At 39.5% G+C, this 25,156-nt stretch overlaps 1 protein-coding gene and 1 pseudogene across 7 annotated transcripts in view; one reads left to right on the top strand and one right to left on the bottom strand.

Moving 5' to 3' along the window:
- The window catches only part of Mark1 (microtubule affinity regulating kinase 1), a 128,120-nt gene extending 123,756 nt beyond the window's left edge, over positions 1-4,364 (bottom strand). For all 7 annotated transcript variants that reach the window (XR_013426563.1, XM_078022847.1, XM_078022848.1 and 4 more), the window contains exon 1: positions 3,687-4,364. Coding sequence is in view for 6 of the 7 variants with exons in the window: in XM_078022847.1 (XP_077878973.1) it covers positions 3,687-3,737 (51 nt within the window). In the remaining variant the exon portion in view is untranslated. The remainder of the gene's footprint in view (positions 1-3,686) is intronic.
- Positions 4,365-17,451: 13,087 nt separating this feature from the next.
- On the top strand, positions 17,452-18,024 carry LOC101975810 (eukaryotic translation initiation factor 1 pseudogene; annotated as a pseudogene).
- Positions 18,025-25,156: the final 7,132 nt, after the last annotated feature.

Below are 25,156 nucleotides of genomic sequence, written 5' to 3'. Positions count from 1 at the left end.
GGAAGCAGCAGCATGAGTAGAGCAACTGTGGAAAGTGTCCAAGATTTAGTATGACCTTGGGCTTTCTGAAGGCTTCATCCTCTTATGTTGTAATATGTAATGCTACTCTTGCATATATCATTAATGTCACAGGGGAATGCTATCACACTAGGCATTGGCAATGTGGAACAACAATTAAATTGCAACGTGGTAGTGAGACATGGCAAGGATGCACTGGGTACTGAGCAAAGCCAAGGGTGGTCGCAGACATATGCTATCCTCTTGCCTTTTCACACTATTAGCAATGATTCCCCTAGGACAAATACTGATGGCCACCTTGGTTACATTAAGTACTTGGTAGAGTCATCACTGAGTATTTCAGATTTATCAAAAGATTCATCATCAAGAATTTATTGTTGTAAAGATTTTTAATCTAACTAAGTCAATTTTAAAACATCACAAGAAATAGTCAAATCAATTTTCTTCGTACCAATCAAAATTTCAACACATAAAACTAGACAGGGTATTTTTGACCCATAAAAAATACCATAATCCGTTTTTCCGAACACTAAAAAAAACTGTTATTGTTTCAATGAAAAGCACACAGAGAAATAGTCATGAATTATCTGTATATATACCAGAATTATACAAGTATAATCTAACAGAAGGAAAAGAGAAGAAGAAAAACCTTTCAAACATGCTTTCTTTTTTCTGAACTGAAAAAAATCAAACACATTCTGCAAAGATTCTATGATCTGCAACACGTCTTTCCTGCTTCACTAGGAAGTGTTTATTGCCTTAAAAGTTAATCATTGGTTATTCTGTCGTATTTAGCCAACTGAGGCCTATTAACAAGGCACACACAAATCCCTCATCTAAGAAAATACTCCTGAAAAAGTACACACTGAATGTTCTCAAAGAAAAGCAATTCTTTCTCACTCTACTATACACAGCCATGATATGCACAAGATCAATGCTACAGCATTCTCCTTTTGAATTTTTAAGTTTATCCTAAATATATAGATTAGTGACATCAGGAATGGTAGATATCACATATTACCAAGGACACAAAATCCAAATATGTTATATGTATGCTACACGTATAAAGAAATTTTTACACTAACTAAAAATACTAAGATGGTTTAAATTATCGTAATTTGTTGATTTTAATTTCTTAGGGTAATAAAATGTTTTGGGTTACTACCTTTGGTATTCCAAAAGACATAGAAGCCTTTAGTAGTCATATAAATAGAAAATTTTTCATAAATATTTTTAAATGTCAATTAAAAATGACTATAAACAAATGTTCATTTTGATTAGTATTAATATATTAAGATTTTTTAATCTAACAGGCAGATTTACTACTTTATGTCACCATGAGATAATTAAAAATGGATAATACCATTACTATTAAACAAGAATAGAGACTCCAATGATGATTTAATAGCCAGCAGTGGTAGCCCCTTTGATAAACACTCATAAACCAATTTAGCCCTATTTATACATTGTCTTCTATTGCATATCACTTGAGATCACATTCCTTAAAGGGAGAGGCCTTGCATTAAATACTTCTACACTACCCTTCTAGTTCAAAAACAGAGTTGATTTCATACTTATTGATTAATTAACAGCCACAGGATAACAGATATTTTCCATAGCAATTAGAAGATAATTAGGATGTAGGTAAAGTAAGCTAAATGGACAGATAGTTATGCACGACACAATAAAGAACAAGACCATAACTGTGACTTTGAAATACCGTTCAGAAACAGAGCAAATGAGCTTATGCAGCAAAATCATTTTCAGAAGGTCCTCACAACAAAATTTATCACACTACTATTGCTTAACTCTAAAATCATTTTTGTCTTCCATGTGATGCTGCATTTTGTACTATTCCTTGATGCATATTTCTATAATGCTATCTCATGTCTGTATAAAGTGCCTTATTCATACAAGCATGAGAAGAGCCGTACTATTCAAAATCCAAAGGAAAATAAAAATGTATTTTTCCACTCCTTCTCGGTTAATACACACAGTACTTTGCTAATAAAAACAAAGGTCATCATCTGTTTTACTTTTCATTAACACTCATGAATGACAGCAATTTTTTTAGAAATCCTGTTAGAAAAATCCTGTACCAAGTTGGCTTTAAAATTAACTTTAACAAAATTCATCTTTTTCTCTGATCTTCTTCAGTCTCTCAGTCAAAATCATGCATCAATTATATTTTTTGAAAACCAGTTATGATGCAAATTAAGTGACAAAGTATGATAGTGGCAGCCTTACTGTACCTTTCCCATTTTAAATATATTACACAGGAGGGGACAAAAGCACACTGTGAAACATCTTTGTGGGTCCTCTAACAATGGCCTCTTACTAGAATTTCTTTTCCCTTCATATAATTATATGGTTTTTTGAGCTCATCTACTCTTAAAGATTAAATAATGTTTATATCTTATACCCCCTCCAACACTTCAAAAGTGAGCTTGTACCTCTCCTCTTTCACATCTTTTTTCTCAGAACGCCAAAGCACTTCATTAATTTATTTTACAAAACCCTTTAAGTCATTGGTTCATCAGGCACTGGGGGCTGATGAGTCAACCAGACAACCAAAGAGCTCTGGACATCAAACCAAAACTTAGTACACTTCCAGCTTCTGAAAACTAGTTGGAAAATCAGTCAGGGCCCTATTTACAGGTCACGGGATTTTAAAACAAACTAACAAATCATAAACATAAAAATCCTTTCCCACAAAGAAACCTGCACAAACAAACATTGTACTTTTCATAAGGTGGAAGTATGACTGGTCTTGTTCTTTTAGTTTGGGAGAGTTTAAACACCGGGGACATCTAAATCTTGATAAAAACTCCTGAGGGCAATTTGATCAGACAGAAAAATCCTTCCTCCAAAGAAATGCACCTTGTGCCACTCCAAGGAGGAGAGATTATTTAAAGTAAAACCTGCCCTGAATCATTACCACTGACTTGGAGGAGAGAATACAAAAGCCAGTTGGCTTCAAGGGGCTTTCAAATATTTTGCTCTAACCCCAGGACCACAGAAGCTTTCCGTGAAAATTCTACTCATCTCTACTACAGTATCACAGCAATGGTAAACTCATACACACACACACACACACACACACACACACACACACACACTCGTCTCTACTTCCATTCCCGTGCTTCTCCCTTTGGTGTCGGTGACCCAAAATGTGGACACAATGTTACAAAAAGCAAAGTCATGGGGCAATGCGTGCGGGACGGGGGGGTGGGGGGGGGGGGTATAAAGGATTGAAAGATCCAGAAAAGCAAGGGTGTAAAAGGTAGCTGGTTCTTCAGTTATCATAAAGCAAATCTTAATTCGGGTGGGGATACAGAATGCAGAGGCAGAAATAAAGCTGTCTAGGATGCCCACTCTGTCACCGCCTTCCTCCTCTCTGCCCTCCATCACCCCATCCTGTCCTGAAGGACCACCTCAGGGCGAGGGGGCGCCGCTCACCGTGCCCCCACCCTCACCCTAGAGGAGAAAGAAGCGAAATGGGGCTGGAATGAATAGGGGCTGGGCAACGGGTGAGGGTCACGCCAGGCTCCAGGTGGAGACCCTGCGGGTGGCCGGCGCTGGGCTAGGGGGCGGCCCCAGCGAGGCTGAAGGGGGACCGGAGGAGGGTCTGGCCCCCGCCGCTTCTGGGGGAGGCTCCAGTTACTCACATTCTCAGTGTCCCGCTCGTTCACCGTTGGCAATGGCGTCCGGGCCGACATTTTGTGCGGGCGACGAGGCTGGGCCGGGGTCTCTCCGGTCGGGTTGGGGTGCGGGCCCCGGGGGGCGAGAGGAAGGGAGTGCAGACGCGAGCACCAGGCCCGGCCGCGGCGAGCGGCTCCCGCAGGCCGCGGGCGGTGCAACAAGCGGCCCCGGCGGGGGCCGGAGGGGAGGGGACACGGAGGAAGAGGAGGGGGTGCTGCTTCCCGCGGCTGCGCCGCGGGAGGACGCGAGCAGGGACGAGGGAGGGCTCCCGGCGAGGGCGGCTGCCTGGCGCGGGCCAGGCAGCGAGACCGGCAGGATGCGGCGGCGGCCGGTGCGCGGCGGGGAAGGGGAGGTGGGGGGGGCGAGGCCCCGCTAGGCTATCCGGGCCATGGCTGAAGGTGAACCCGGCACCGCGAATCACTGCCTGGCTCGTCCCGGAGAGCGCGGCTCGGCAGCGGGAGCCGCGGCCCTAACAGCGCCGCCCGCGCTCCGCGCCCCGCCTCAGGTGTGCGGCTCCGCCCGGCCCAGCCGCATCCACGCGCCCAAGGCCCCGCGGCGGCGGCGCCCCGGCTCTCGACGCCCAGACCCACGGCGCGCGCGTCCCTACTCGGTCCGCGCAGTCACCGCCGCCGCGCCCCAGCCTGGAGGAGCGGCCCGAGTCGGCTGCGCGCGGAGCGGCGGGCGCGGCACGCAGCGCCCAGAGGCACTTGGCGGCCGCCGCCGGGTGGGCGGGCGCCAGCCGAGGGGCCTCTCCATTCATTCCCTCATTAGGGATGCGGAGCCGCCTCCTCCTCCTCCTTCCGCGCTCCCTGGCCCGCCTGCCCCTGTTTATTTTTGTTTCTCGCCCCACCCGCGGAGTTTACGGTGCTCTAAGAGCCTCTGTTGGTTTTTATTTTTATTCGTGTTTAGTTTTTGGTGGGTTGGGGTGACACGGAGTAATATCCCCCCCCCTTTATTTTTTTTTTGGTCCATTTCATTGGGGAAGGATTGTGGAGGATCCTGCCCTGGATTCCACACCTCCTCTCTCCTATCTCGGGGACTTCTCCCATTCTTAAATCCTCCTCTGCCCGAGTGCTCAGGCTTTCTCAATTCTTGCCCCAGCCAGAACCCTCTTTCAGTTCCCTTCTCCTGGGAGCCGTTGGTTCAGGGTCACCCTCACAGTTGGGACAAAGGGCACAAAAGCCCCCCCCCCAATCATGCACCAGCAGCGTCGGACTGGTTCCTTTTATACAGGGAACTCGGCCCAGACGGCGCGATCTCCTCGCGAATGGGGCACGTGGAAGAGGACTCCCTCATTCCTACAGCTCCCCCGGAGTGGGTGAGACCCAGGAGTCACGACATCTACACTGGCTGATCGTCACTTCCTGGGACACAAGGAAGTGTCACTTTGGCGAGCTTATTTATTAGGGAGGATGGAGAGCCATCTCGGATTCTGGCCCTGTCCTACACCTTCCAGGTGGCTTTCTCACCCTTCCACCCTCCTGCCACTCATTACATCGTGCAGACATCAACGTATACAGAACAGTGTCCAGAGCCTATTGGACCTTTAATAAGCAACGCTGCTTTTCTCTCTCTTACTAGAGAGCCTATGTTTAGCACACTTTAAGCCTCTAGGACAAAAACCTTACCATCTCTCTAACCCTCTTCTTTCCAATATTTCTTTTTCACATCCTTTCACAGATAGGCAGGAAAATAAAAGGATTAATAGATATGAGAAGATAAATACATTTTTAGAGCTACTTTCATAAGCCTCCAATGGGAATCTTATGTTGGTGGGAAATTCCTCCTCTCTCTCTGGAATTCATCCATTTGAAGAAAGAATTCCTCCACCAGATGGTTTTTATCCTGACTCATTAAAGGTTGTTTCTAAAAAGTTAACACTTGACCCTTAAAACATGGGACCAAAAGACCTAAAAATAGCACTCATCAATCCTCTGAGGGGAAAAAAAATTCTCACCCAGTATATAGTCGTTTCTAGAACACCATCTGTATATTTATTTCTCTAATATTTTATATTGTAAACATGTCCCAATTTCACAAAGCAAATAAAAATCACAAGACCCCTTTGGTGGTCATCACCACTCCTTAAATAGCATTCAGGCTCTGGAACTGCAAGACTGCAACCTAAATTATGGTGTGTATCTGGAAATACCATGCTTTTATAGTTTTTCTGAATCACCAAAACATACTAAAGTTGCCAGTACATAAGCTTGTACTTTTCTGATCAGCTAGAGTCACTGCTGCCTATAGGGCTGCCTATAAGATATCATCAGTATCATTCATGATTGCAGCAATTCAAGGGTGGCTTGCATTACAATGGTACTGATGTTGACCCAGAAATAAACATATATCTCTGAAAAGATGCTCAGCCCCATTGGAATATGAATCATTCTTTCAGTGGGTAGCTTGGATCTTGCTCTTCAAAGTGCACTCACATGTTATCCTTTATCTTATCCTTGTGTTGACCCTGACAGGCATATTTATTTCCATTTTTCAAAATTCCACTAAATTGACTTCTTTGAGATCATGGAAGCATCAGGTTAATGAGATGCAGAAGAAGATAACTGGAATATGTGGTACAGTTCAATCTTGCACCAGTCACAGGACCCACAGGGTCAACTCTGTACAATATAATGGCTAATTAAAGACAGAGCTCAAAGGAGAGCCCAGGATTTTGGCACAGTAGCTTCCACAAACTTTAAAGTGTACATTAAAAGTCATGGGCAACTCTTTTAGCTGGGTTTGTTATACTGTGCTCACATTACTAAACATTACATAATAATAATAAGGAATACCCACTTTTAAGTCAAGTCCTAAAGCAAATTTTATGCCCATTGAACTACCTTCAAAGGGAATCATAATTGGATAACTCAAATCCATAATCATGTCTAACAGAATAGACTAGAAACAACTGTGTACATCAAAAAAAAAGATATTGAAATAATCCTCCTTAATACCTACAGTCTTAGTACATAATGAAAACTCACTTTGCGGAGGTCTAAAGAAAATTCTGATTTGTGATCTCTTTTCCTTTAAAATGGCATAAGACAGTATTGTGATTTAATCAGAACTTTAACTCTAGTCCTTAATAATGAAAGTGCTTACAAGCAAAATTTTCTTGTATAGCTTCTTATGTCTGTGACTATGGAGAAATAACAAGAGGAATGTTTTAAGGCTTTTGAGTAATTTTCTTTAAGATTATTAACCATATGTAGCAGGTTCAATTTAGATTTCTAACTTACAGTGTTAGGGTATTAAAAGTTTCAGAAGAAAATTGTAGTTCTAAGAAAACAAAACAGAAATAAACATATACAAAATCCTAAACGTACACTAAAATGTGGTGAAAGAACATTGTCTACTATCAGCACTGCGGAGTAGAATGTTTAAGAACTACACTGTCCAATACCATAGATCCTAGAAATTTAAAAAGTAATTTGATTCCACATTTGGAAAATTTTAGATTATGTTTGGAAAAACTAAGTAAATAAATCTACCTTATCCACTATAAATTTTTGAAATCCAAATACAGATCAAGTATTTCTGTTAAAATTACTAGAATGGGGTTGTGCTATAAAGTACATACAAATTCTTAAACATGTGGTTGGCAAAATGAATGTAAGATATCTTGATAAATATTATACTAATTGCATATTAAAATTCTAATATTTTAACACATAGGACTACATAAAATGTAATTAAGTTAATTTCCACTTTTTAATTTTTTCAAGTGCAGGTAATGAAAGATAAACTTACATATGTGGTTCACTTTATATCTGTTGGACAGCACTTCTCTATGAGGTCAAAAGTGAGAATAAACAGAGTTAGTTGCTGAAGAATCAAAGGTCTTGATTAGAAGTTATTAGCTTATTCTATGGTAGAGTGGCGTCTAACAGACATTTTGGGGGTGCTACTCTACCACATGCCATACTGTGTTATTCAAAGGGAATATTCCCTACCTAATAGTTTCTAGTGGTTAGCATTGTATGCTTTTCAGAGCTAAAACATGTTGAAATCATACAAATGATTGTTAATAGATCGTAGTCATTTGTAAACAAAGAATTTATCAAATGTGACAGATTCAACAGTTAATAGTTAAGTCATAAAACTACACCCTTATTCTATCATATGGTTTAAATATGTCTCATGCTTAATAGACTTGGCTGGTCAACAACTCTTTATTGAGGGCACACTTTGTTTCAGGTACTACAGGCTACTTCCAATCTTTGATTTGATCTCACTAGAAAACTACAGGATGAACATTTCTATAAGGTAACAAAGAGATATCCCAGCTAAGAGAAACATGGTTAATGGCCATCAGTAAAGAACTATTAAGTCTTTTCATAAATAAATTGGATCCTGATTGTGCTTCCATGGTTTACAAGGTACATTTTTGTTGTGTGTCAATACTCCCTGCTCAAAATGTAGAACCACTGAAATGGACAAGGCCTTAAAAAAACTTTAAGGCTGTTGTCTTTTACATTTTGCATATGTATGGGTCATGGAAGGACCTGAAAGTCCTGGTGATTATTTAAATGACACTTGTCTCTACTGCCATCAGTTGAACAGAGACACACCAGCCCAAGAATCAGCCCAATGCACTTTCTAGGCTATGCCACTCCACACTCACAAACACAATCTAAGTGATATTTACTCTCCTACCAGCAGATTCAGCAGCACTAGACTGTTTGGAATTCCCCAAGCACACCATACTACTTGCCTCCTCCACCCTTGTGTCATCTGTTCTCTCTTCCTGAAATGTCCTCCCTACTTTTGTTGCCTGATGACCTCAGAGTTTTAAAAAGGATTTAAAAAATCCTTCCTTTGGAAGCCATTCCCAACACCTCTATTTTCTTCACACTACAGAGTTACCACTCCTATTTGCTCTACCTCTGTACCCTGGACTACCTTGTACACTTCTGTTGTTGCTCTCCTTGCACTATCTGAGTGGTCCCCTATGCAACTGTGCCTTAAATAAAGAAAGGAAATATGTTTTTTTGTTTGTTTTGGGTTTTTTTGCCTAGGCCCTAGCTTGGTGCCTAGAAATTCATAGATGCCAGTTTCTTAAGGGGACTTTATTGATTTGCCCTGTGTTGCAGATTCTCTGGAACTTCCATACACTTTTGAATTCCTAAGAAATATCACATAGGAGTTGAAAATACATTATAAGAGAATAACCAAAGTTTACAGCCAAGAGTAGATAAGAGTTCACATTGATATACAGATTATCTCCTCAATAAAGTTATTGACTGGGAGGCAAAGTGACTCTGTTCTTTATCCTATAGCTTAACATAGTGTTACTAACTTTACTGCTCTGTAATTTTGCTGTGATCATCCTTTTTTTTATCTATACATAGAAATTATTGATCACTGATATTTTAATAGAACAGTCTATTAATAGAGTACCTGAGGTGTTGGGGATGTTGCTCAAATGCTTAGCATGCACAAGGCCCTGGGTTGAATCCCCAGCACACACATACATACAACACAAACAAATGAGAATCTGCATAAACCAAGGTGTACTGACAGCAAGTTATTTCATCAAGAGAAAGTCCTTCACAAGTAGGTTGAAGATGTTAAAATGAAATAACATGACAATCTAGTGTTGCAAGCAATAGAACCGCAGACCAACACTGGGTAGCAAGTATCATGAATTAGGTGACTCTTCCTAAGCAAAAGCCTTTCAACAGACTCAGTATCATCATTACTTGTCAGTGCAACAGTGGGACAAAAAAAAAAGGGACAAGATACATGAAAGTGACATTTGGTGGTGAGTTATGCATTGGTCTTTGGCAATGTTGAGAAAATGCAGACAAAAATCAGTATTAATAGTATTATATTCGAATAAAATGACCATGGTGCATATAGATTCATAAATTTATAGGTGTGGATGCACATACATTATTGTAACTTCCAAAATGTAATTTTGTGATGTCCCATAGAAAGCAAAACAGTCTTTTGAAAGTCTTGTGGTAGTTCCCCTAAAGTAGGAGTTCAGTTATCTTTCATTTGGCATTTGTGACTACAAAAGGAAAATAATGTAATTCAATACCTTTTAAAAAGTCTTGCAATTTTAATATTTGATTTCATGAACAATACACTGAGTGAACTGCTCTCTTACATTCTTACACTTATTTTCTTAGTATAAAACATTAGTTTCATCATTTCCTTCCATACATTTATTCAATCCCTTCACTTATTTTTCTCTGTCAATTGCTGCAACACTTAAATTTTGATGGTCTTCTTCCTTTTCTTTTTTACTTTGCTTTTCATTCATTTGTTCATTTAAAAATGAATTCATTTAAAAATTAGCCGTTCACAGCCAGTTGTGGTGACGTATGCCTATAATCCCAGCGACTGAGGCAGGAGGAGGCAAGTTCAAAGACAGCCTCAGCAATTTAGTGAGGCCCTAAGATACTGAAGGAGACACTGTCTCAAAATAAATAAATAAATAAATAAAAGGGTTAGGGATGTGGCTCAGTCGTAAAATGCTCCTGGGTCTAATCCCCAGTTACCTAAATAAATAAATAAATAAAGTAAAATTAGCCCTACTAATGCCCAGCTCTATTCTAATCTTTTCAGAAAGAGCAATAGACAGAAGAAACAAAAATCCCCGGCACATGAAGTTTACATTTGGATAGGCACTTTCAGAGTCTAGACAGTTCAAAAGCTGAGGCTTCCATAGTGCAAATAACACTATGTTATGCATTGATCATTTTTCTCTTTTAGCAAATTTACAAGCACTCAGATTAAAATTTTTAAATTAATAATTTGCAGTAACTTGATATTTTCTCCAATCCAAAAGTACCTGTAATTGTTTTCTCTTAATATCTTGGCCCTTGTCCAACAAGCTTTTGTGTAAACAGCTTTAACTGGTTCCACCAGTAGTTTGGGTGCTTTAAAACCATAATAAAGATGCCTTCCTGAGCCGATGACTTGTATTTGATCCACATTTTGTAATATTACCCCAGCTTTATTATACTGACACCAGCATACTTACAACAGTTCATCATTATGAACCGCTTTATCTTCAGTCACTGGAAGTTTTCTTCCTTCTATGTCCATTAACTCCAGATAAACTTAATATTTCAGTAGTTCAGCAAGAATCATAGTAAATAGAAAATTATGTTTATGACCATTTTAGTAGTACTTTTTTTAATCAGGTAAAGGAATAGTTTCAGAATGTTCTTCCCAGTCCATCCTTTAAAAGTTAAGTCACTTATTTTCACTTTAGTATGAACTATATGTTCTATTCTTCCTTGACAGGTCTTGTGCTATTAACTAACAAGGAGGTGCTATGAGGCCAGTACTGAATCTCCAGGGACTAGCACAGTGCTTAGCATATGCGAGTTACTCAATTCACCGTTGAAAGAAAGAACAGTAGATTTACCCATTTCTCTGAATTTGAACATATGTTTTATATCTTAATTTCTTTCAGATAACCTTCCTATATTGCCACCTAAATGTGCAGAGACTTTAATCTTTCCAAACTGGCTCTCTGGAGTCACCCATTGGGTCCTTGCCATCCATTGCTTTAGGAGACCAATTGCCAAGCCTCCCAGATTAAATTTCCTTCTGTCTGCTAATATATTCCTCTTCTAGTTCTAAAACAAGTGTCTAAATTCCTAAATCTCTGTCTTTTTTTCAATACCTTTATTTTATTTCTTTTTATGTGGTGCTGAAGATTGAACTCAGGACCTCACATGTGCTAGGCCAGAGCTCTACCAATGAGCCACAACCCTAATCCTAAATGTCTCTTTTTGAAAGCATTAAATTAATGAAACATACATCTCGGAAGATTACCATAGCTAGAATTCAGGTTTTCTTACAGGTGAAAAAAAAATGTATAGCCCTCTTTTTATCTATTCATCTCATGTCAAATTCTTAACACCAGGCTACAATCAACTAGACCACTGAGAACCTACTATGGGTTTCTGTCTATTCTAAGAGGAGCTAGATACAACATACAATACTAACTTGTTGCAATTTTTACTTATATAACCTATGACATAGAGCAAAAGTTGAGCTGAACCTTTAAAGTGGACATTCTGGGGAAATAAATATTTAAAACAGTGATGGGATATTCTTAAGAATTTCTCTTTTTCAAGCACCTTTTCACCTGTGGCATGTTGTTATGTGTATTCTCAGTACAGAAAATCTTTGGGTTTTGACAGTTTATTTTCAGTGAAGATTCATTCAGAAACAACTTTGATAAATAGTATGGATGATTGAATTAGATAGTCCCACATTTGATCAAACAATGAAAATGTAAGAATGAAAACAATATTGTATTCACTAAACTGGATCATTCTTTAAAGAAGCATCTAAAACAGAGAGAAGACATCTTAATTTCAAGGAAAAAATCCCTGAAAACTGACTATCTTAAGATATGTATGCACTGGTTTATAATCACTTCTGCCTGTGGTCATATGGTTCATCAGTTAAGGAATGTTTAGCCTTAAAGGAGTGACATGAGATATTAAAGAACAAAATACAATGTCAATTGTGATGTGTCCAAAGGGTTCTAGAGGCAAAGGAGCGGGAGGGAAAGATTTTATATAGGAGCTTCACTGTGCATCACCATCTTCTTCATTAAGAGCTAATATTTATGTGGATTTTTGTAAAGTCTTCTGTTACATTGTCTACAGTAATCTAGTAAAAATCTTAGTGCATTCCCCCAAGAAGAGATAATGTCTTAACAGGTGAAATGGTTCAACTAGTAGCATACCTTTTATGACAAATAGATCTGGAAATTCAAGTCACCCAACTTTGACCCCAGGCCTCTTTTCCCTTCATTTCTGAGTCTCTCACACGTACTCATGGGGATCCATGTAATGATTGCTAACTCCCAAATCCACATCTCTCTCTTCCTTTTTGCTCTGTGAGCCTTCTTAATATAAAAATCATAAATGCAACTGAGAGTTAAGGACATAAAAATATATGAATAACTGTTGTGAACTTATTCTGTTATAAATGTGAAATAAAATCAGGCCTGGCCCTATGAGGCCTGAGCTAAGCCAAACTGAACTATGTAGCTTGCCTGATGTTTTCATATGGATAAAATCAGATTAGAATTAAAACCAAGAGCAAACTAGAATTAGGAAAGCAATAGTGAAAATATGTAACTTACAGCTTGGAAAGTATGTGTTGAAAGGAGGGGGAGGAGGAGAAAGTACCTATATGCAGAAATGCAGAAAAACAGCCTGGTTGATGGCTGGGAGAGAGCTTGTGGCCTAAGGTTATTGCTGAAGGCATTAGATCTTTTCTTTTGTTGGAGGAAGGTCAAACTACTTAAGCAATGATCATGCTAGAAATGACTCTAAGTGTATTCAATCAGTGCACATGGAAGAGTGGCAGGCTATCCCGCAGCAAAGGCAGTGAGTCTGAAATCCACCCAGATTTGCTGTGTAGTTCAAACATGTGGTAGTTTGAGAAAATATGTGAGTGAGCACACTGAAAAAAAAAAAGTGGGTAGGGTGGACTGAATCTCAGAAGATTTATGAACCATCCAATTCTCTTCATTGCAATTGATCAAAAAGAAATAAATTTCTCAAAGAAATAATGATCAGAACTTCCCTGTAGGCAGGGCCAGCTTTATGGGCTGGCACATCTGTGCAGTCACACAGTGCTTAACACTCACAATCCTCAAGCTTGGTTTAATGCTCTATTTTAGCTGTTTCAAAATTCTGTATAATTTTTGAAGAAAATGTCTTTGCTTGGGCCCCCAAATTGAAGTAGCCAGTTCTGCTGGCAGGGTTGTTCCAAGGCTTAAGTGAATTAATACACATAGAATGCATAAAATGTTTCCAGGTACCATAATTAGCTCTCAGCATTGTTAATTATTTTTGTCACTCTATCATTATTATTATTAGTCATGCTCCAGAAACATGGGAAAGTCAGTGATGACCTCAGTCCATGCATGCTTCACTATCTTCATAACTACTAGCCCAAGGAGCATAAGGAATCAGTAAAAGACAGGTGTGTCCTAAAGGCCAGCATCAATTTTAATGACCATCTTCCTATCTCAGATGAACAAAGGCAGGCTACTTCCATTAAGTCAGCTCAACGGCAGTGGCAATAAAAACAACCAGCCCATTGGAAAGTAAGACCTCACATACTAAGATTTGTATTAGACTCACACATGAAAATAGAAAAATCCTACTATTTATCACCTCCTGAGTGCCCTGCAGTTCACATTTATCATCTCATTTAGTCCCTATGCCAATCCCATCGGAGTTGGCCCAAAGTCACACACACTTAGGGAATGTGCCCAACTCTGTCACAATCTGATGCCACCAAAGGGAATAGTCTCTGCTCTGGAGGAGCTCACAGGAGAGTTAGACCAGACTGCTATAAATCGTGTTTCACAGGATCTCATTCACAGGATCTCTCTCTCAGTCTCTCTCTCTCTCTCTCTCTCTCTCTCATACACACACACACACACACACACACACACACACACACAACACACCCCACAGCTAAAAGCATCTACAAAGCAAAGTAACTACATAGAAACACAGAATTAATGCACAGATTAAGGCCACAAGGAGCCAATGGAGTTCGAGTTACATGGGGTTCATCAGGAAAGACCTTCTGGGGAGCAGAGCTTTAAAATCTGTTTTAAAAGTTTAAAAGGACAAATATAAGTGGAGTGAATCAGGCATTCTCCGAAGAGAATGTAAAGGGGGAAAAACCTGGAGGCAAGAATGAGCATGCTGTTGACGGGACATGACACATAGCTGTGTTTCACTAGAACAAAGTTTTAAGCAGTACAGAATTATTTGTGCAAAAGAAAAAAATATACACATATATATTTAAGGACTCAACATGTGTGTGTTTACGTGAACATTTTCTTTTTCAAATGGAACATTGCTCCTGGCTGTAGAACCATTAGCATCTACTGAGATGACTTAAAAATGAGGATGGGAACCATCACTTTTCACTTCCCCCCAATGGAACTTTTCACTCCTCCTTTTCTTTGGGCTTCTCTGAATCTAGTAGCACTTACTCCTCTTGGATCTGTCTATAGATGCCAGTTTAAAAAAAAAAAAGCTTTCTATTTTCTTAACTGTAGAATGCAATCTTTATTTATAGTTGAAATGTATTATTGTGCATTTTCTGACATTCTTTCCCAACAAAAGACCACAACTATTTGTAGTGAAAGAAGGTTTTGCAGTTCAACATGTTGAAACTTGTTTTTGTAAGATACTTTAATACATTGCTAAAGAAATATGTTTGCTTTGCTTTGCTGTCTGTTATTTTTAAAGACCATTTATTTGTGAGACTAAGAACTTTAAATAAGCGAACACAATCCCAGCCCCCATCATCTCCTCTGGGAAGGAGGCGGGGTCTGGATGTTAAACTGTACCAGATGATGGAATGATGGGAACTCTCGGTCTGACTCACGGTTTCCATGTATCTTGGATATTTTCATTTCCTGTGCCTCAGTTTCTTTATGAAAGAATGATTTTTTCACTGTAAATTGTTTTTAAAATATGTCAAAGCTCCAGCAAAGTATATAAGCTCAAAAGCGCTTGCTTTTTCCTATTTAGGATAAAAATACAAAGTTTAGAGAGCAGGGTGTCTAGCTCAAAAACAAACCAAAAAAAAGAAAAGAAAAAGAAAGAAAAAAAGTAAATCTATAAAACACAAATCACTAGAATAAAGAATCAATCATTCACCTCAGATCTCTTGGATGGTGACAAAAATGTCACTGAAACATTATGTTGAGTTTATGTGTCCCAGTTCTGAGGAAGTTCATAGCTCTGGTCTTTGACGTTTTTAGGTTTCTGAACATAAGTGTATTACTCCACAGCACTGATTTTCAAATGGTTCGGAAGGGCTGGATTTTCTCTCCTCAATTTCAAATCTGTCAGAGGCTAATAGTTTTGTAAAATACAGCAAGAATTACTTCACAGAAAAAAAAATTTAATGTAAATATACAAAGTTAAATTTATTATCAGATTCGACAGATGAAAAATTACTCTGTCAAATTCTATACATTTCTAAATACTGCTAATCTGTTAACCTATCACCAAACAGGACTGAAAAATTCAGATTTGGCATGGGTACGTGAATCAACCATACTTTGAATAGCACTGCTCTGAAGCACCCTCCCTGAACTCTTTGTCCCTTATTTATTCCAGTGTCGTCCCTCTAAACCTTAACTCTAATCCAATGGCAGGACTCTGTAGTGGAGGATCAGAAGTTTAAAACTACCTTCTCATTACTGGGCACTTGAAGCATCTTCCCAGCTTTGTTTCTCTATTTCAAGGCCAAAAAATGAATCCGAGCTATTTCGTTATCATTGGGAATAGGCTCAGCCTTCTGATAAAGAAAGCTAATACAGACTGTCCCTTAGTTATGATGGTTAGACTTGAGTTTTCAATTTTATGATGGCAGAAAAGTAATGTGCATTTAGGAGAATCATACTTTAATGGACACTGTTATAGTTCGGATCTGGAATGTCTGCCAAGGACCTCTGTATTGAAGGCTTATTTTCCAGATTGTGGTGCTATTGGAGATGTTGGATGCTTTAGGAGGTGGGCTTAGAGGAGGAAGTAGTTACTGGGGGCATGCCTTCAGAGGGAATATCTTGTCCTTGCTCCCTTTACCCCCTAGCTTCCCGGCTGCCATGAGATGAGAAGCCTCTTTTGTCATACACCATGATTTCTGTCTCACCTGAGGCTCAAAGCAATGCATTCAGGTGACCTTGGACTGAAATTGTGAGCCAAAACAAATAACTTCTTCTCTGAGTTTAATTTTCTTAGGTATTTTATTACCCTGTCAGAAAGATGACTAACACAAACACGAACATACATTAACCATGAGTACCCACACAACCATTCCTTTTTCAATTTTATTTCAGTGTTTGATAAATTGCATGAGATATTCAACACTTTTTATTGTAAAATAAGCCTTGTGTTGATGATTTTACCCGATGGTAAGCTAATGTAAGTCTTCTGAGCATGTTTGAGATAGGTTAAGCTAAGCTAAAATGTTTAATAGGTTAGGTGTATTAAATGCACTTTTGACCTATGACATCTTCAAGTATGATGGCTTTATTCAGATATGGTCCCATTGCACGTAAGTCAAGATACATCTGTGTGCTCTGCTTGTCCCAATAACTCCACAGTCGTACACCATTGGGGGGATTCCTGAGGCCTGCTGCGGCTGTTGCTAAATCAGACTTGAACACATCCAAGTAAAATGCCAGACCCATCGTGTCCCAATTTCCGGTCCCAAGACCAGGAGACCAAGAGATTTGGGAACTTCATAAGTGCATTTGTCCTCCTTCTCAGCCTTAGTTTTCAGTGACCTCTTCCACTTCCATTAATGACATCTGCCTCCTCAAAACTGCTTCTAAGCAGCCATCCTTACTCATCCTTTGGCAAGAATTTTTCTCTAATGAATGCATTCCTGTAATAAAAGATAAATAAAAAAAAAACAGAAAATAATCAATAGGTATCTGTATTCATAACTTTAAAACTAAAAAGAGTCTCCTAAAACTTTGATAAAATCCAGTATTCTCTTCTCTCCCACCTTTTGCCTATGACATAATGATGTAATGAGGTTGCCCTCTCTGGACTTCTGCTTCTACCTAGAACTATCATTAAATTAAGAAGGATTTATCTAAAGTCTAAAAAAGAGGGAGATCCAGAAGCCTTCAGAAATAGAATAAGTGAGTCACCGAGCCTTCCCCTTGAGCCCCCTCGCTTCCCGACGCAACCCCCCTCCTTCTCCCGCAGCCGCCTTCCGCAGGCCGTTTCCACCGAGGAAAGGAATCATATCGTATGTCCGCTATCCAGAACCTCCACTCTTTCGACCCCTTTGCTGATGCAAGTAAGAGTGATGACCTGCTTCCTGCTGGCACTGAGGATTATATCCATATAAGAATTCAACAGAGAAACGGCAGGAAGACCCTTACTACTGTCCAAGGGATCGCTGATGATTACATAAAAAGAAACTAGTGAAGGCGTTTAAGAAGAAATTTGCCTGCAATGGTACTGTAATTGAGCATCCAGAATATGGAGAAGTAATTCAGCTACAGGGTGACCAGCGCAAGAACCTATGCCAGTTCCTGGTAGAGATAGGACTGGCTAAGGACGATCAGCTGAAGGTTCATGGGTTTTAAGTGCTTGTGGCTCACTGAAGCTTAAGTGAGGATTTCCTTGCAATGAGTAGAATTCCCCTTCGGTCCCTTGTCACAAGTTTAAAAACCTCACAGCTTGTATAATGTAACCATTTGGGGTTGGCTTTTAACTTGGACTAGTGTAACTCCTTCATGCAATAAACTGAAAGGAGCCACGCTGTCTAGTCTTGAAGTCCCTCATTTAAACAGAGGTCAAGCAGTAGGTGCCTGGCAGTGTCCACCCTGAAACAAAGCAATAACGTGATGTTTCAGTAAAGCCCAGAGCCCCAAGATCAGATGGCTATGTCTGACCAGAAGCTTCTCAAGTCTCCCTCAGCTGAGGCCCCTGCCCTCAGAGTGTCATGACCTGATCAGGAGGAATGGGGTAAGGCAGCTGCACCACTAGAAGGGGGGCCTTTGGTAGTTTTTGGGGGTTTTTTGTTTCATTTTATTTTTTAAAAAAGAATCCCTGGTGTCTAACATGACCAGGTGGGCAGAACTCAGAGGCCATCTTCCTTCCAGTGAGGTGATGTGATATCTGGCTTGCCACCAAAGTCTTCTTTTTGACTAGACATATTCAAGCTAAGGGGTGTCCAAAACAACAGAATGTGAGGCCAGCTTCATATCAGTTAAACTTTTGACAAGGGAACAAATTCCAAACTGATGGTATCAGTCCTGTAGCTAGCTGTAGAGCTTTGCAACTCACTAGCAACAGCTGCCCAGTGCCATGTGAAGTGATAAACTGGTTTTTGGTTTTCTTTTTCCCTTCCAGTTTTAATGTTTTGTAATGTATTTAAACCCTTATTTAAATAAAACTCGTTTTCAGAAAAAAATAAAAAAGAAATAGAATAAGTAACCAAGTATAGATGTGAATTTTTCTGTAAAATGAGAACTTAGTTTTAGTCAGATTTTCAAAAGACCTCTATTTGGGAAAAAAAGTTTGAAACCTCTATTTTAAGCAATCTGAAATGGAAGAGTAGCTCTCTTTCTGTATTCATTTTTGTTTTGGTTTATTTTGTCTTGGTACCAGGGATTGAACCCAGGGATACTGGGTACCCACTGAGCCACATCCCAGCCCTCTTTATTTTTTATTTTGAGACAGAGTCTAACTTAGCTGCTTAGGGCCTCACTAAGTTGGTGAGGCTAGCTTTGAATTTTCAATCCTCCTGCCTCAACCTCCCCAATTGCTAGGATTACAGGTGTGTGCCACTGTGCCCAGCTTCTTTTCTTTATTCTTGATCTCAGTTCTCCAGTGTTACCCTCAGAACTTGCTTAATGTTTCCCCTTCATCTAAACACTGTGATTTTCAAATTTTCAAATTTGTGATCCATACCATGAATCATTATAGGCATTCACAAAATGAATAAGAATACAATGAAATATTCCCTAGTGTCTCGGGCATGGTAAAAGTAAGTACTATTTCATAACCCTGTTATCATGTGTATGTATTGGGTCTTGATGTAAAATGAATTTCTTTCCTGGGTTATGGCCAAAATAGGTTGAAAGCTATTGATGTAGAGCTTTAGTTCACAAACTTGAGTGTGTGCAAGGATCATCTGAGCAGTGAATTAAAATGTGGATTCCCACAGAACCTGCCTATTAGAAACCCTATCAGGAGCTTGTGTACCAGCTTTTCTACTGAATCTGACTCAGGTAGGCTGTGAGCACACTCAGAGAAACACTCATCTGGAAGCTGTGACTGAGTACATCTGGGAGGTGCGCAGATCAGAGCAGAAAGACCAACTCAGTTGTGTTTAGGATCTTGGCAGATGACTCTGTGAGCATGGGTGCTTATCTACAAAATGGTATCGAATGTCCTATCATGTAGTTGCAAGCAATATAGGAAATAGCCTGCATGCAGGGTCAGCTACAAAATTTGCAGAACACAGTGCAAAATAAAAATGGGGGCCTCCTTTTAGAGAAATTACTCAAAATTTCAAGATGGCAACAGCAGAACATTAAATCGAGTGCAGAGCCCTTCTGAACCCTGATTTGGCAATTGCACAGGTGCATACCTATGCCAGCCCTGGGAATGAAAAACATCTGATTTGGTGCTTAGCAAATATTCACAAAAGTGCAGTTTTATCTAGCTAGATCACATATAAGTATAAATATGAGGCAGTCTATGTTAAAGTAGTTTAAACAAAAGCACTCACCTATAAATAGACCAAGGTATTATTAGCAGGATGTGAGCTAACTTCTATGATGCTGATGTAAGCTGACTGAACTTTCTTAATTAGGATCAGAAATGCTGTGTTCTACTGTTTGGTTGCTTGAAAGAAGAACCACAAGTACAAGGACTGAATTATTTCCGGCATGTTCAAGACTCACCACTTCCACCCATACCCTTCTGCAGGGTCATAGTTGGACAAATGAACACCCTCTTTCAGCAGCAGCGACTGGATTGTATGGCAAAAGCAACCTCTGGCCTCCTCCCCTCCACTAAAGTCTCCCAGGAACTGCTCAGCAGCCTGATGAAAGCCCACTCAATCAGTACAAGTTTAAAAAAGCACTTTCCAGATCTAAGAATAAGTCTCAGAACTTCATGCAAAGTGGAAATCAAGTATTATTAACATCAGTGCAGAGATGAAAAAAAAAAAGACTTATAGGAAAACTCACTTTCAGTTTCTGGGCAATTTCTCTACATGCTTCATTTGTTATATGTCCCCAACTCTCCAAAGTGTATTTCTACCAAGGCCTTCTGTTGTTGATCTACACTCTCTGAAATTAAACACATTTCTTCTTTAATTACAAATGAGCTTAAAACCAAACGTTTTAAGATTCCTTGCAATGGCTTTTTTTTCTTGGTATTTTGTTTTGTTACAGTGTCCCAGACCAAGACCTTGAAATTTTCTGTATTTTACCCTACGCTCCTATCGCACCTAACTTGCACTGTTTTGTATTGTAGTTATTTGTGTGCTGTCCTAATGCTCCTACTGGATTCAAGTGGCCAGAGGCAGGAACTGTGATTCATTCTTTGTGCATGCCTTGTCAGCCACCAAAACTGTCCCATTCTTCATATGTTGGCGATAGAGAATGAAGGAGGCAGTCTATGTTAAAGTAGTTTAAACAAAAGCACTCACCTATAAATAGTAGATTTTACCTGTAGTAGATTTCACCATCATTTTGAATTTCCACCTCTTCTTGCTTGTGGCTTGCTTGGCTTGCTGAGTACAGCTCCAATCATCTGGAGGTTTCAATGGCAAGTGTCCCCCAACACTTATAACAAACACTTTATAACAAACATCACAATTTGCAATTCTGTGATGTTTAGAAAATATTTGCCAGAGATAGAGTTTAGGTATAAAGGACTTCTCACTCTATTGGGTAACAAGGTAACACTTAATTGAAAACTACTTAAATTTAAGTACCTTAAATCATTCTTATATGATTTTTTGATGCTTTAATACCTAAGACTACTTCTCAGGTATATCAATCTATCAACAGGCTTAGGAATATCATATCAATCAAGTTCACATGCTAGGTTAGGTCCTCATACACCACATTACAAGGTGTAAATTTTGACTTGACACATCTGACAATTGAGTGGAAGATGCTGTCTCTGAAATTAGAAACAAATCAAAAAGCATTAATGTTGTATAACTGGCTATAAATTTGAGAAATGGTTATAAAGTTATCAGATTAATATGTGTATGATTGAATGGAAAGAAGCTTTTGTGGAGTTTGGCCTTGGTTTGAACTTTGAAAGATGAGTAGGGTTTGAATGAATAGAAGGAAGGCAAGAGATGCCATCAAGTAGTAAAAGAGGGAAGGCTAATTTTAGCACATATGAGAGATTAGTAAGGAAATTAGCCTGGCTATGGGTAGCAGTTTATATTTAGGAATAGAGGTACCCAAGTTGGTATATTTAGGTAAGCCTGGAGCATTAGCCTTAGAATGATGAAAGGACTTTGAATTTAATCTTATAGACAACAGAAAACAATTACATTCTCTTTTCAAATTAGTGACAGGAAGAGTTTTGGGCATATGAATTTGTTACCGGCACATATGATGATCTGGGAGGATGAGGATGATAGGGTGGCGAGGTGATGGAGGTTCTGCTGTAATTCATATGGGAGATTGTTAGAAGCTGGGCAGATGGAGAGGTGTAAAAGCAGAGGGGAAAGTAGAGCAAGGTATCTGGGAATTCCAGAGAAGACTTAATTGAACACATGTGTGTTCGTTCAATGGGTTCCTGCTAAAAGCCAGAGCTTCTGCAAATGCCCAGCGGTCTACAGTGGTAGACCAGATGACTATAGCCCTTATGTCTTAAATTTGCCTTCTAGTGAAAGGGGGCAGACAATAAAAGAAGCAGTCAGTATGATGCCATAGGTATTCTAAAGGAAAAAGTGGGGTATTCTCCAGATACACATACACGAGATCCCTAGCCCCAGTGGGACAAAGTACAGGAATGAGGAGTCAGGAAGATTCCTAAATATGATGACATCGGACATAATAAAACAGGATCAAAGAAAAGTATTCTGCAGTGCAACAGATGGGAAAGAAGGATGCTACATACACAATTCACACAGAGAGCAAATGCATCTTAGAAGTGGCTCCCAATCTTCAAATCATTTGTCCTTAACAAGGCAGAGCCTTGAATGTAAGTCTTCCTTGGGTCTTGAAGATAAAGGAAAGTAATCAGATTTGTAGTCCTGCTTTCCCCGTTGGAAATAGAGTCTTCAAATATAGAAGGAAAGTGACAAAATCTTTGCTCTAAGAAGCTGCTAGTTGAAGGGAGAGAATAAAACAAACACTTGAGGCACAGGAGACAACTATTCATGCCTGTTTTGCATATCTGCCATCATACCTCACTCTCTGCTTAAGTTAATAAAGTTGTGCCTCCATTTACAAAGACCTACTTGAAGCAGCAAAGGTGAACAGGGATGCACTCAGCACTCATGAGCTTCGTGACAAGAGGCAGGGAAAGCACATGAAACAAGTTTATGAACCATTGGCACTTACATTGGCCTCCTTCTTTAAGAAAGGCAATACAGGGCTGGGGATGTGGCTCAAGCAGTAGCACGCTCGCCTGGCATGCGTGTGGCCCGGGTTTGATCCTCAGCACCACATACCAACAAAGATGTTGTGTCCACCGAAAACTAAAAAAAAAAATAAATAAATATTACAATTCTCTCTCTCAAGAAAAAAAAAAAGAAAAAGAAAAAAAAAGAAAAGAGAAAAAGAAAGAAAGGCAATACGGGAAAAGGAGCAGACTTGGGGTATACATAACAGTTCAGTTGTCAACATAATGAGTCTGAGATATCTATGAGATGGACGTGCAGATGAAGGTATCCAATTCACAGGTGAATTTGGAGCTCCGGGGAGCAGTCACAACACCCTATACAATAAACACTTCCTTCGAAAAGAAGATATGAAGCAAATATCAGAAAAGGTTAACATCTCTAAACTCTTTCTAATAGAAATATAGGAGACTCACTCCCTTCTACAACAATATTCTTCAGCTAATATTTTTTTTTTGTGCAGAGTAACTTTTTGTTACATAGAATATTCCAAACACAAAGAAATGTTAAAGGAATCATTAAACAAGCACATTTGTCAATCAACAGCAACCCTGAGCCTTTAAATCAATTTACCCAGAAACCACAAAGGCCAGCAGACAATAAAATCCACTCATCTTCTTCTCTCCGGCCTCTTGCCCCATTCTCTGATCCTCATCCCTCTCCTCTGTCTCCTTCCCATTTTGTTATGCTATTCTATCTTAACTTCCCCTTTCTCTTGACCATGTCTTCCACCATCATATTTCCATCACCTTTAAGATGTTACTCTTCCCCGCGCCATAAGCTTAAGTTCATCTGTGTCATCCCGGCTTTCCATTAATTCATTCATGGTTCCTGAGAAAAGAATGGTAACTGACCTCCATAAAACTCATGTGCCCAAACACTCCCTCCTTCTTACTCTAGACAGGACCTACCCTCCGAAAATAATTTATAAACTCGGTAGTTCCTTCTTATTTGAGGTTTTGCTTCCCACAATTTCAGTTACCAGTGGCCAACTGTGGCATTATACAAGGATTATATAACCTCACAGTGGGGCTGGGGTGTGTAGCACAGTGGTAAAGCATACGCTCAGCATGCACAAGGACCTGGGTTTGATCCCCGGTACCAAATGAGTAAGTAAAGATCATCACAAGAAGGGTGAAGAAGAAATTTTGTGTGAGAGTACATGTTATTACAGTATATTGTTATAACTATTCTATTTTATTATTGGTTATTGTTATTAGCCTCTTACTGTCCTTGATTTATAAACTAAACTTTATCATAGGTGTGTATGCATAGGAATAAAACACAGTCTGTATAAGGATGGTACTATCTATGGTTTCAGGTATCTGCTACGGGTCTTGGTATGGATTCTCCACAGATAAGTGTAGAACACTGAACCAACAATATTCCCAAGAGAAAATAGCCCTTTCCAGACCAACCAAGTGCCATTCTGTATCTCTCTTTCTGTGTTTTCTATATTGGGCTTACTCTTCCAATTCTGCTCACCTCCCGTTTTCTTCCTCAGTTTCAAGCCTGCATAGACATCATTCATTGTGGTCATAAACCACTAAACATTATTAACCATGTTGAATCCTTCAACATCAAAAAAACCTGTATAAATATTTCAATCCCCATAGCCAGGTACAGGGTGACTTAACAAAATGAATACTGAATTTGGAGCTCTGCATTTAAATCCCTCTACATTTTAAAATATTTTCTGGTTCTCCATCCCAAGTAACCTTAAATATCTGACTCCATCTGGAAATTTCCTCCGGGCATTCTTACTTTATTATGTCTCTTTTCCCAGTGACCACAGTATTACTATTAAACCAACACAACATAAATTAACGTAATCCTGCCCATATTTGTATTGTGATAGAGTTATTTCAACCAAGACTTTTGCATCTCCTCCAGGTGAACCAAATTGTGGGTTAATTGAAATAAATATGAATACATGCTCAGATTTGTTGTGAGTAGAGAGAAGAAAAGACTGAATGATAAAGGTCAGCTAAAGTGCCCGCAAGCTTTTAAGTGAACACTAGGGCATGACCAGACAATTGCTCAGTCCCCACCATCCTATCCATGCAGCTCCTTGCCACCACATAACTAAGAGTGTCAATGGCATATGTATCATGGGGTCAACTAGTCCTTCGAAGACCATGAACTGGAACATAGTAAGAGCAGGGTAGTGCCCCTGTACATTTACTTCATAGTTGCCTCAAAGATTTAATGTTCCCAATTTTATAATACATCTCCCAAGAAGTTCCCATTTCTCGTAGCTAAAATTATCAGACCTTTTTTTCCT

Source organism: Ictidomys tridecemlineatus, chromosome 10, assembly GCF_052094955.1.
Source record: "Ictidomys tridecemlineatus isolate mIctTri1 chromosome 10, mIctTri1.hap1, whole genome shotgun sequence".
In the NCBI taxonomy this organism is placed as follows: Eukaryota; Metazoa; Chordata; class Mammalia; order Rodentia; family Sciuridae; genus Ictidomys; species Ictidomys tridecemlineatus.
This window is presented reverse-complemented; position numbering and strand designations above follow the sequence as displayed.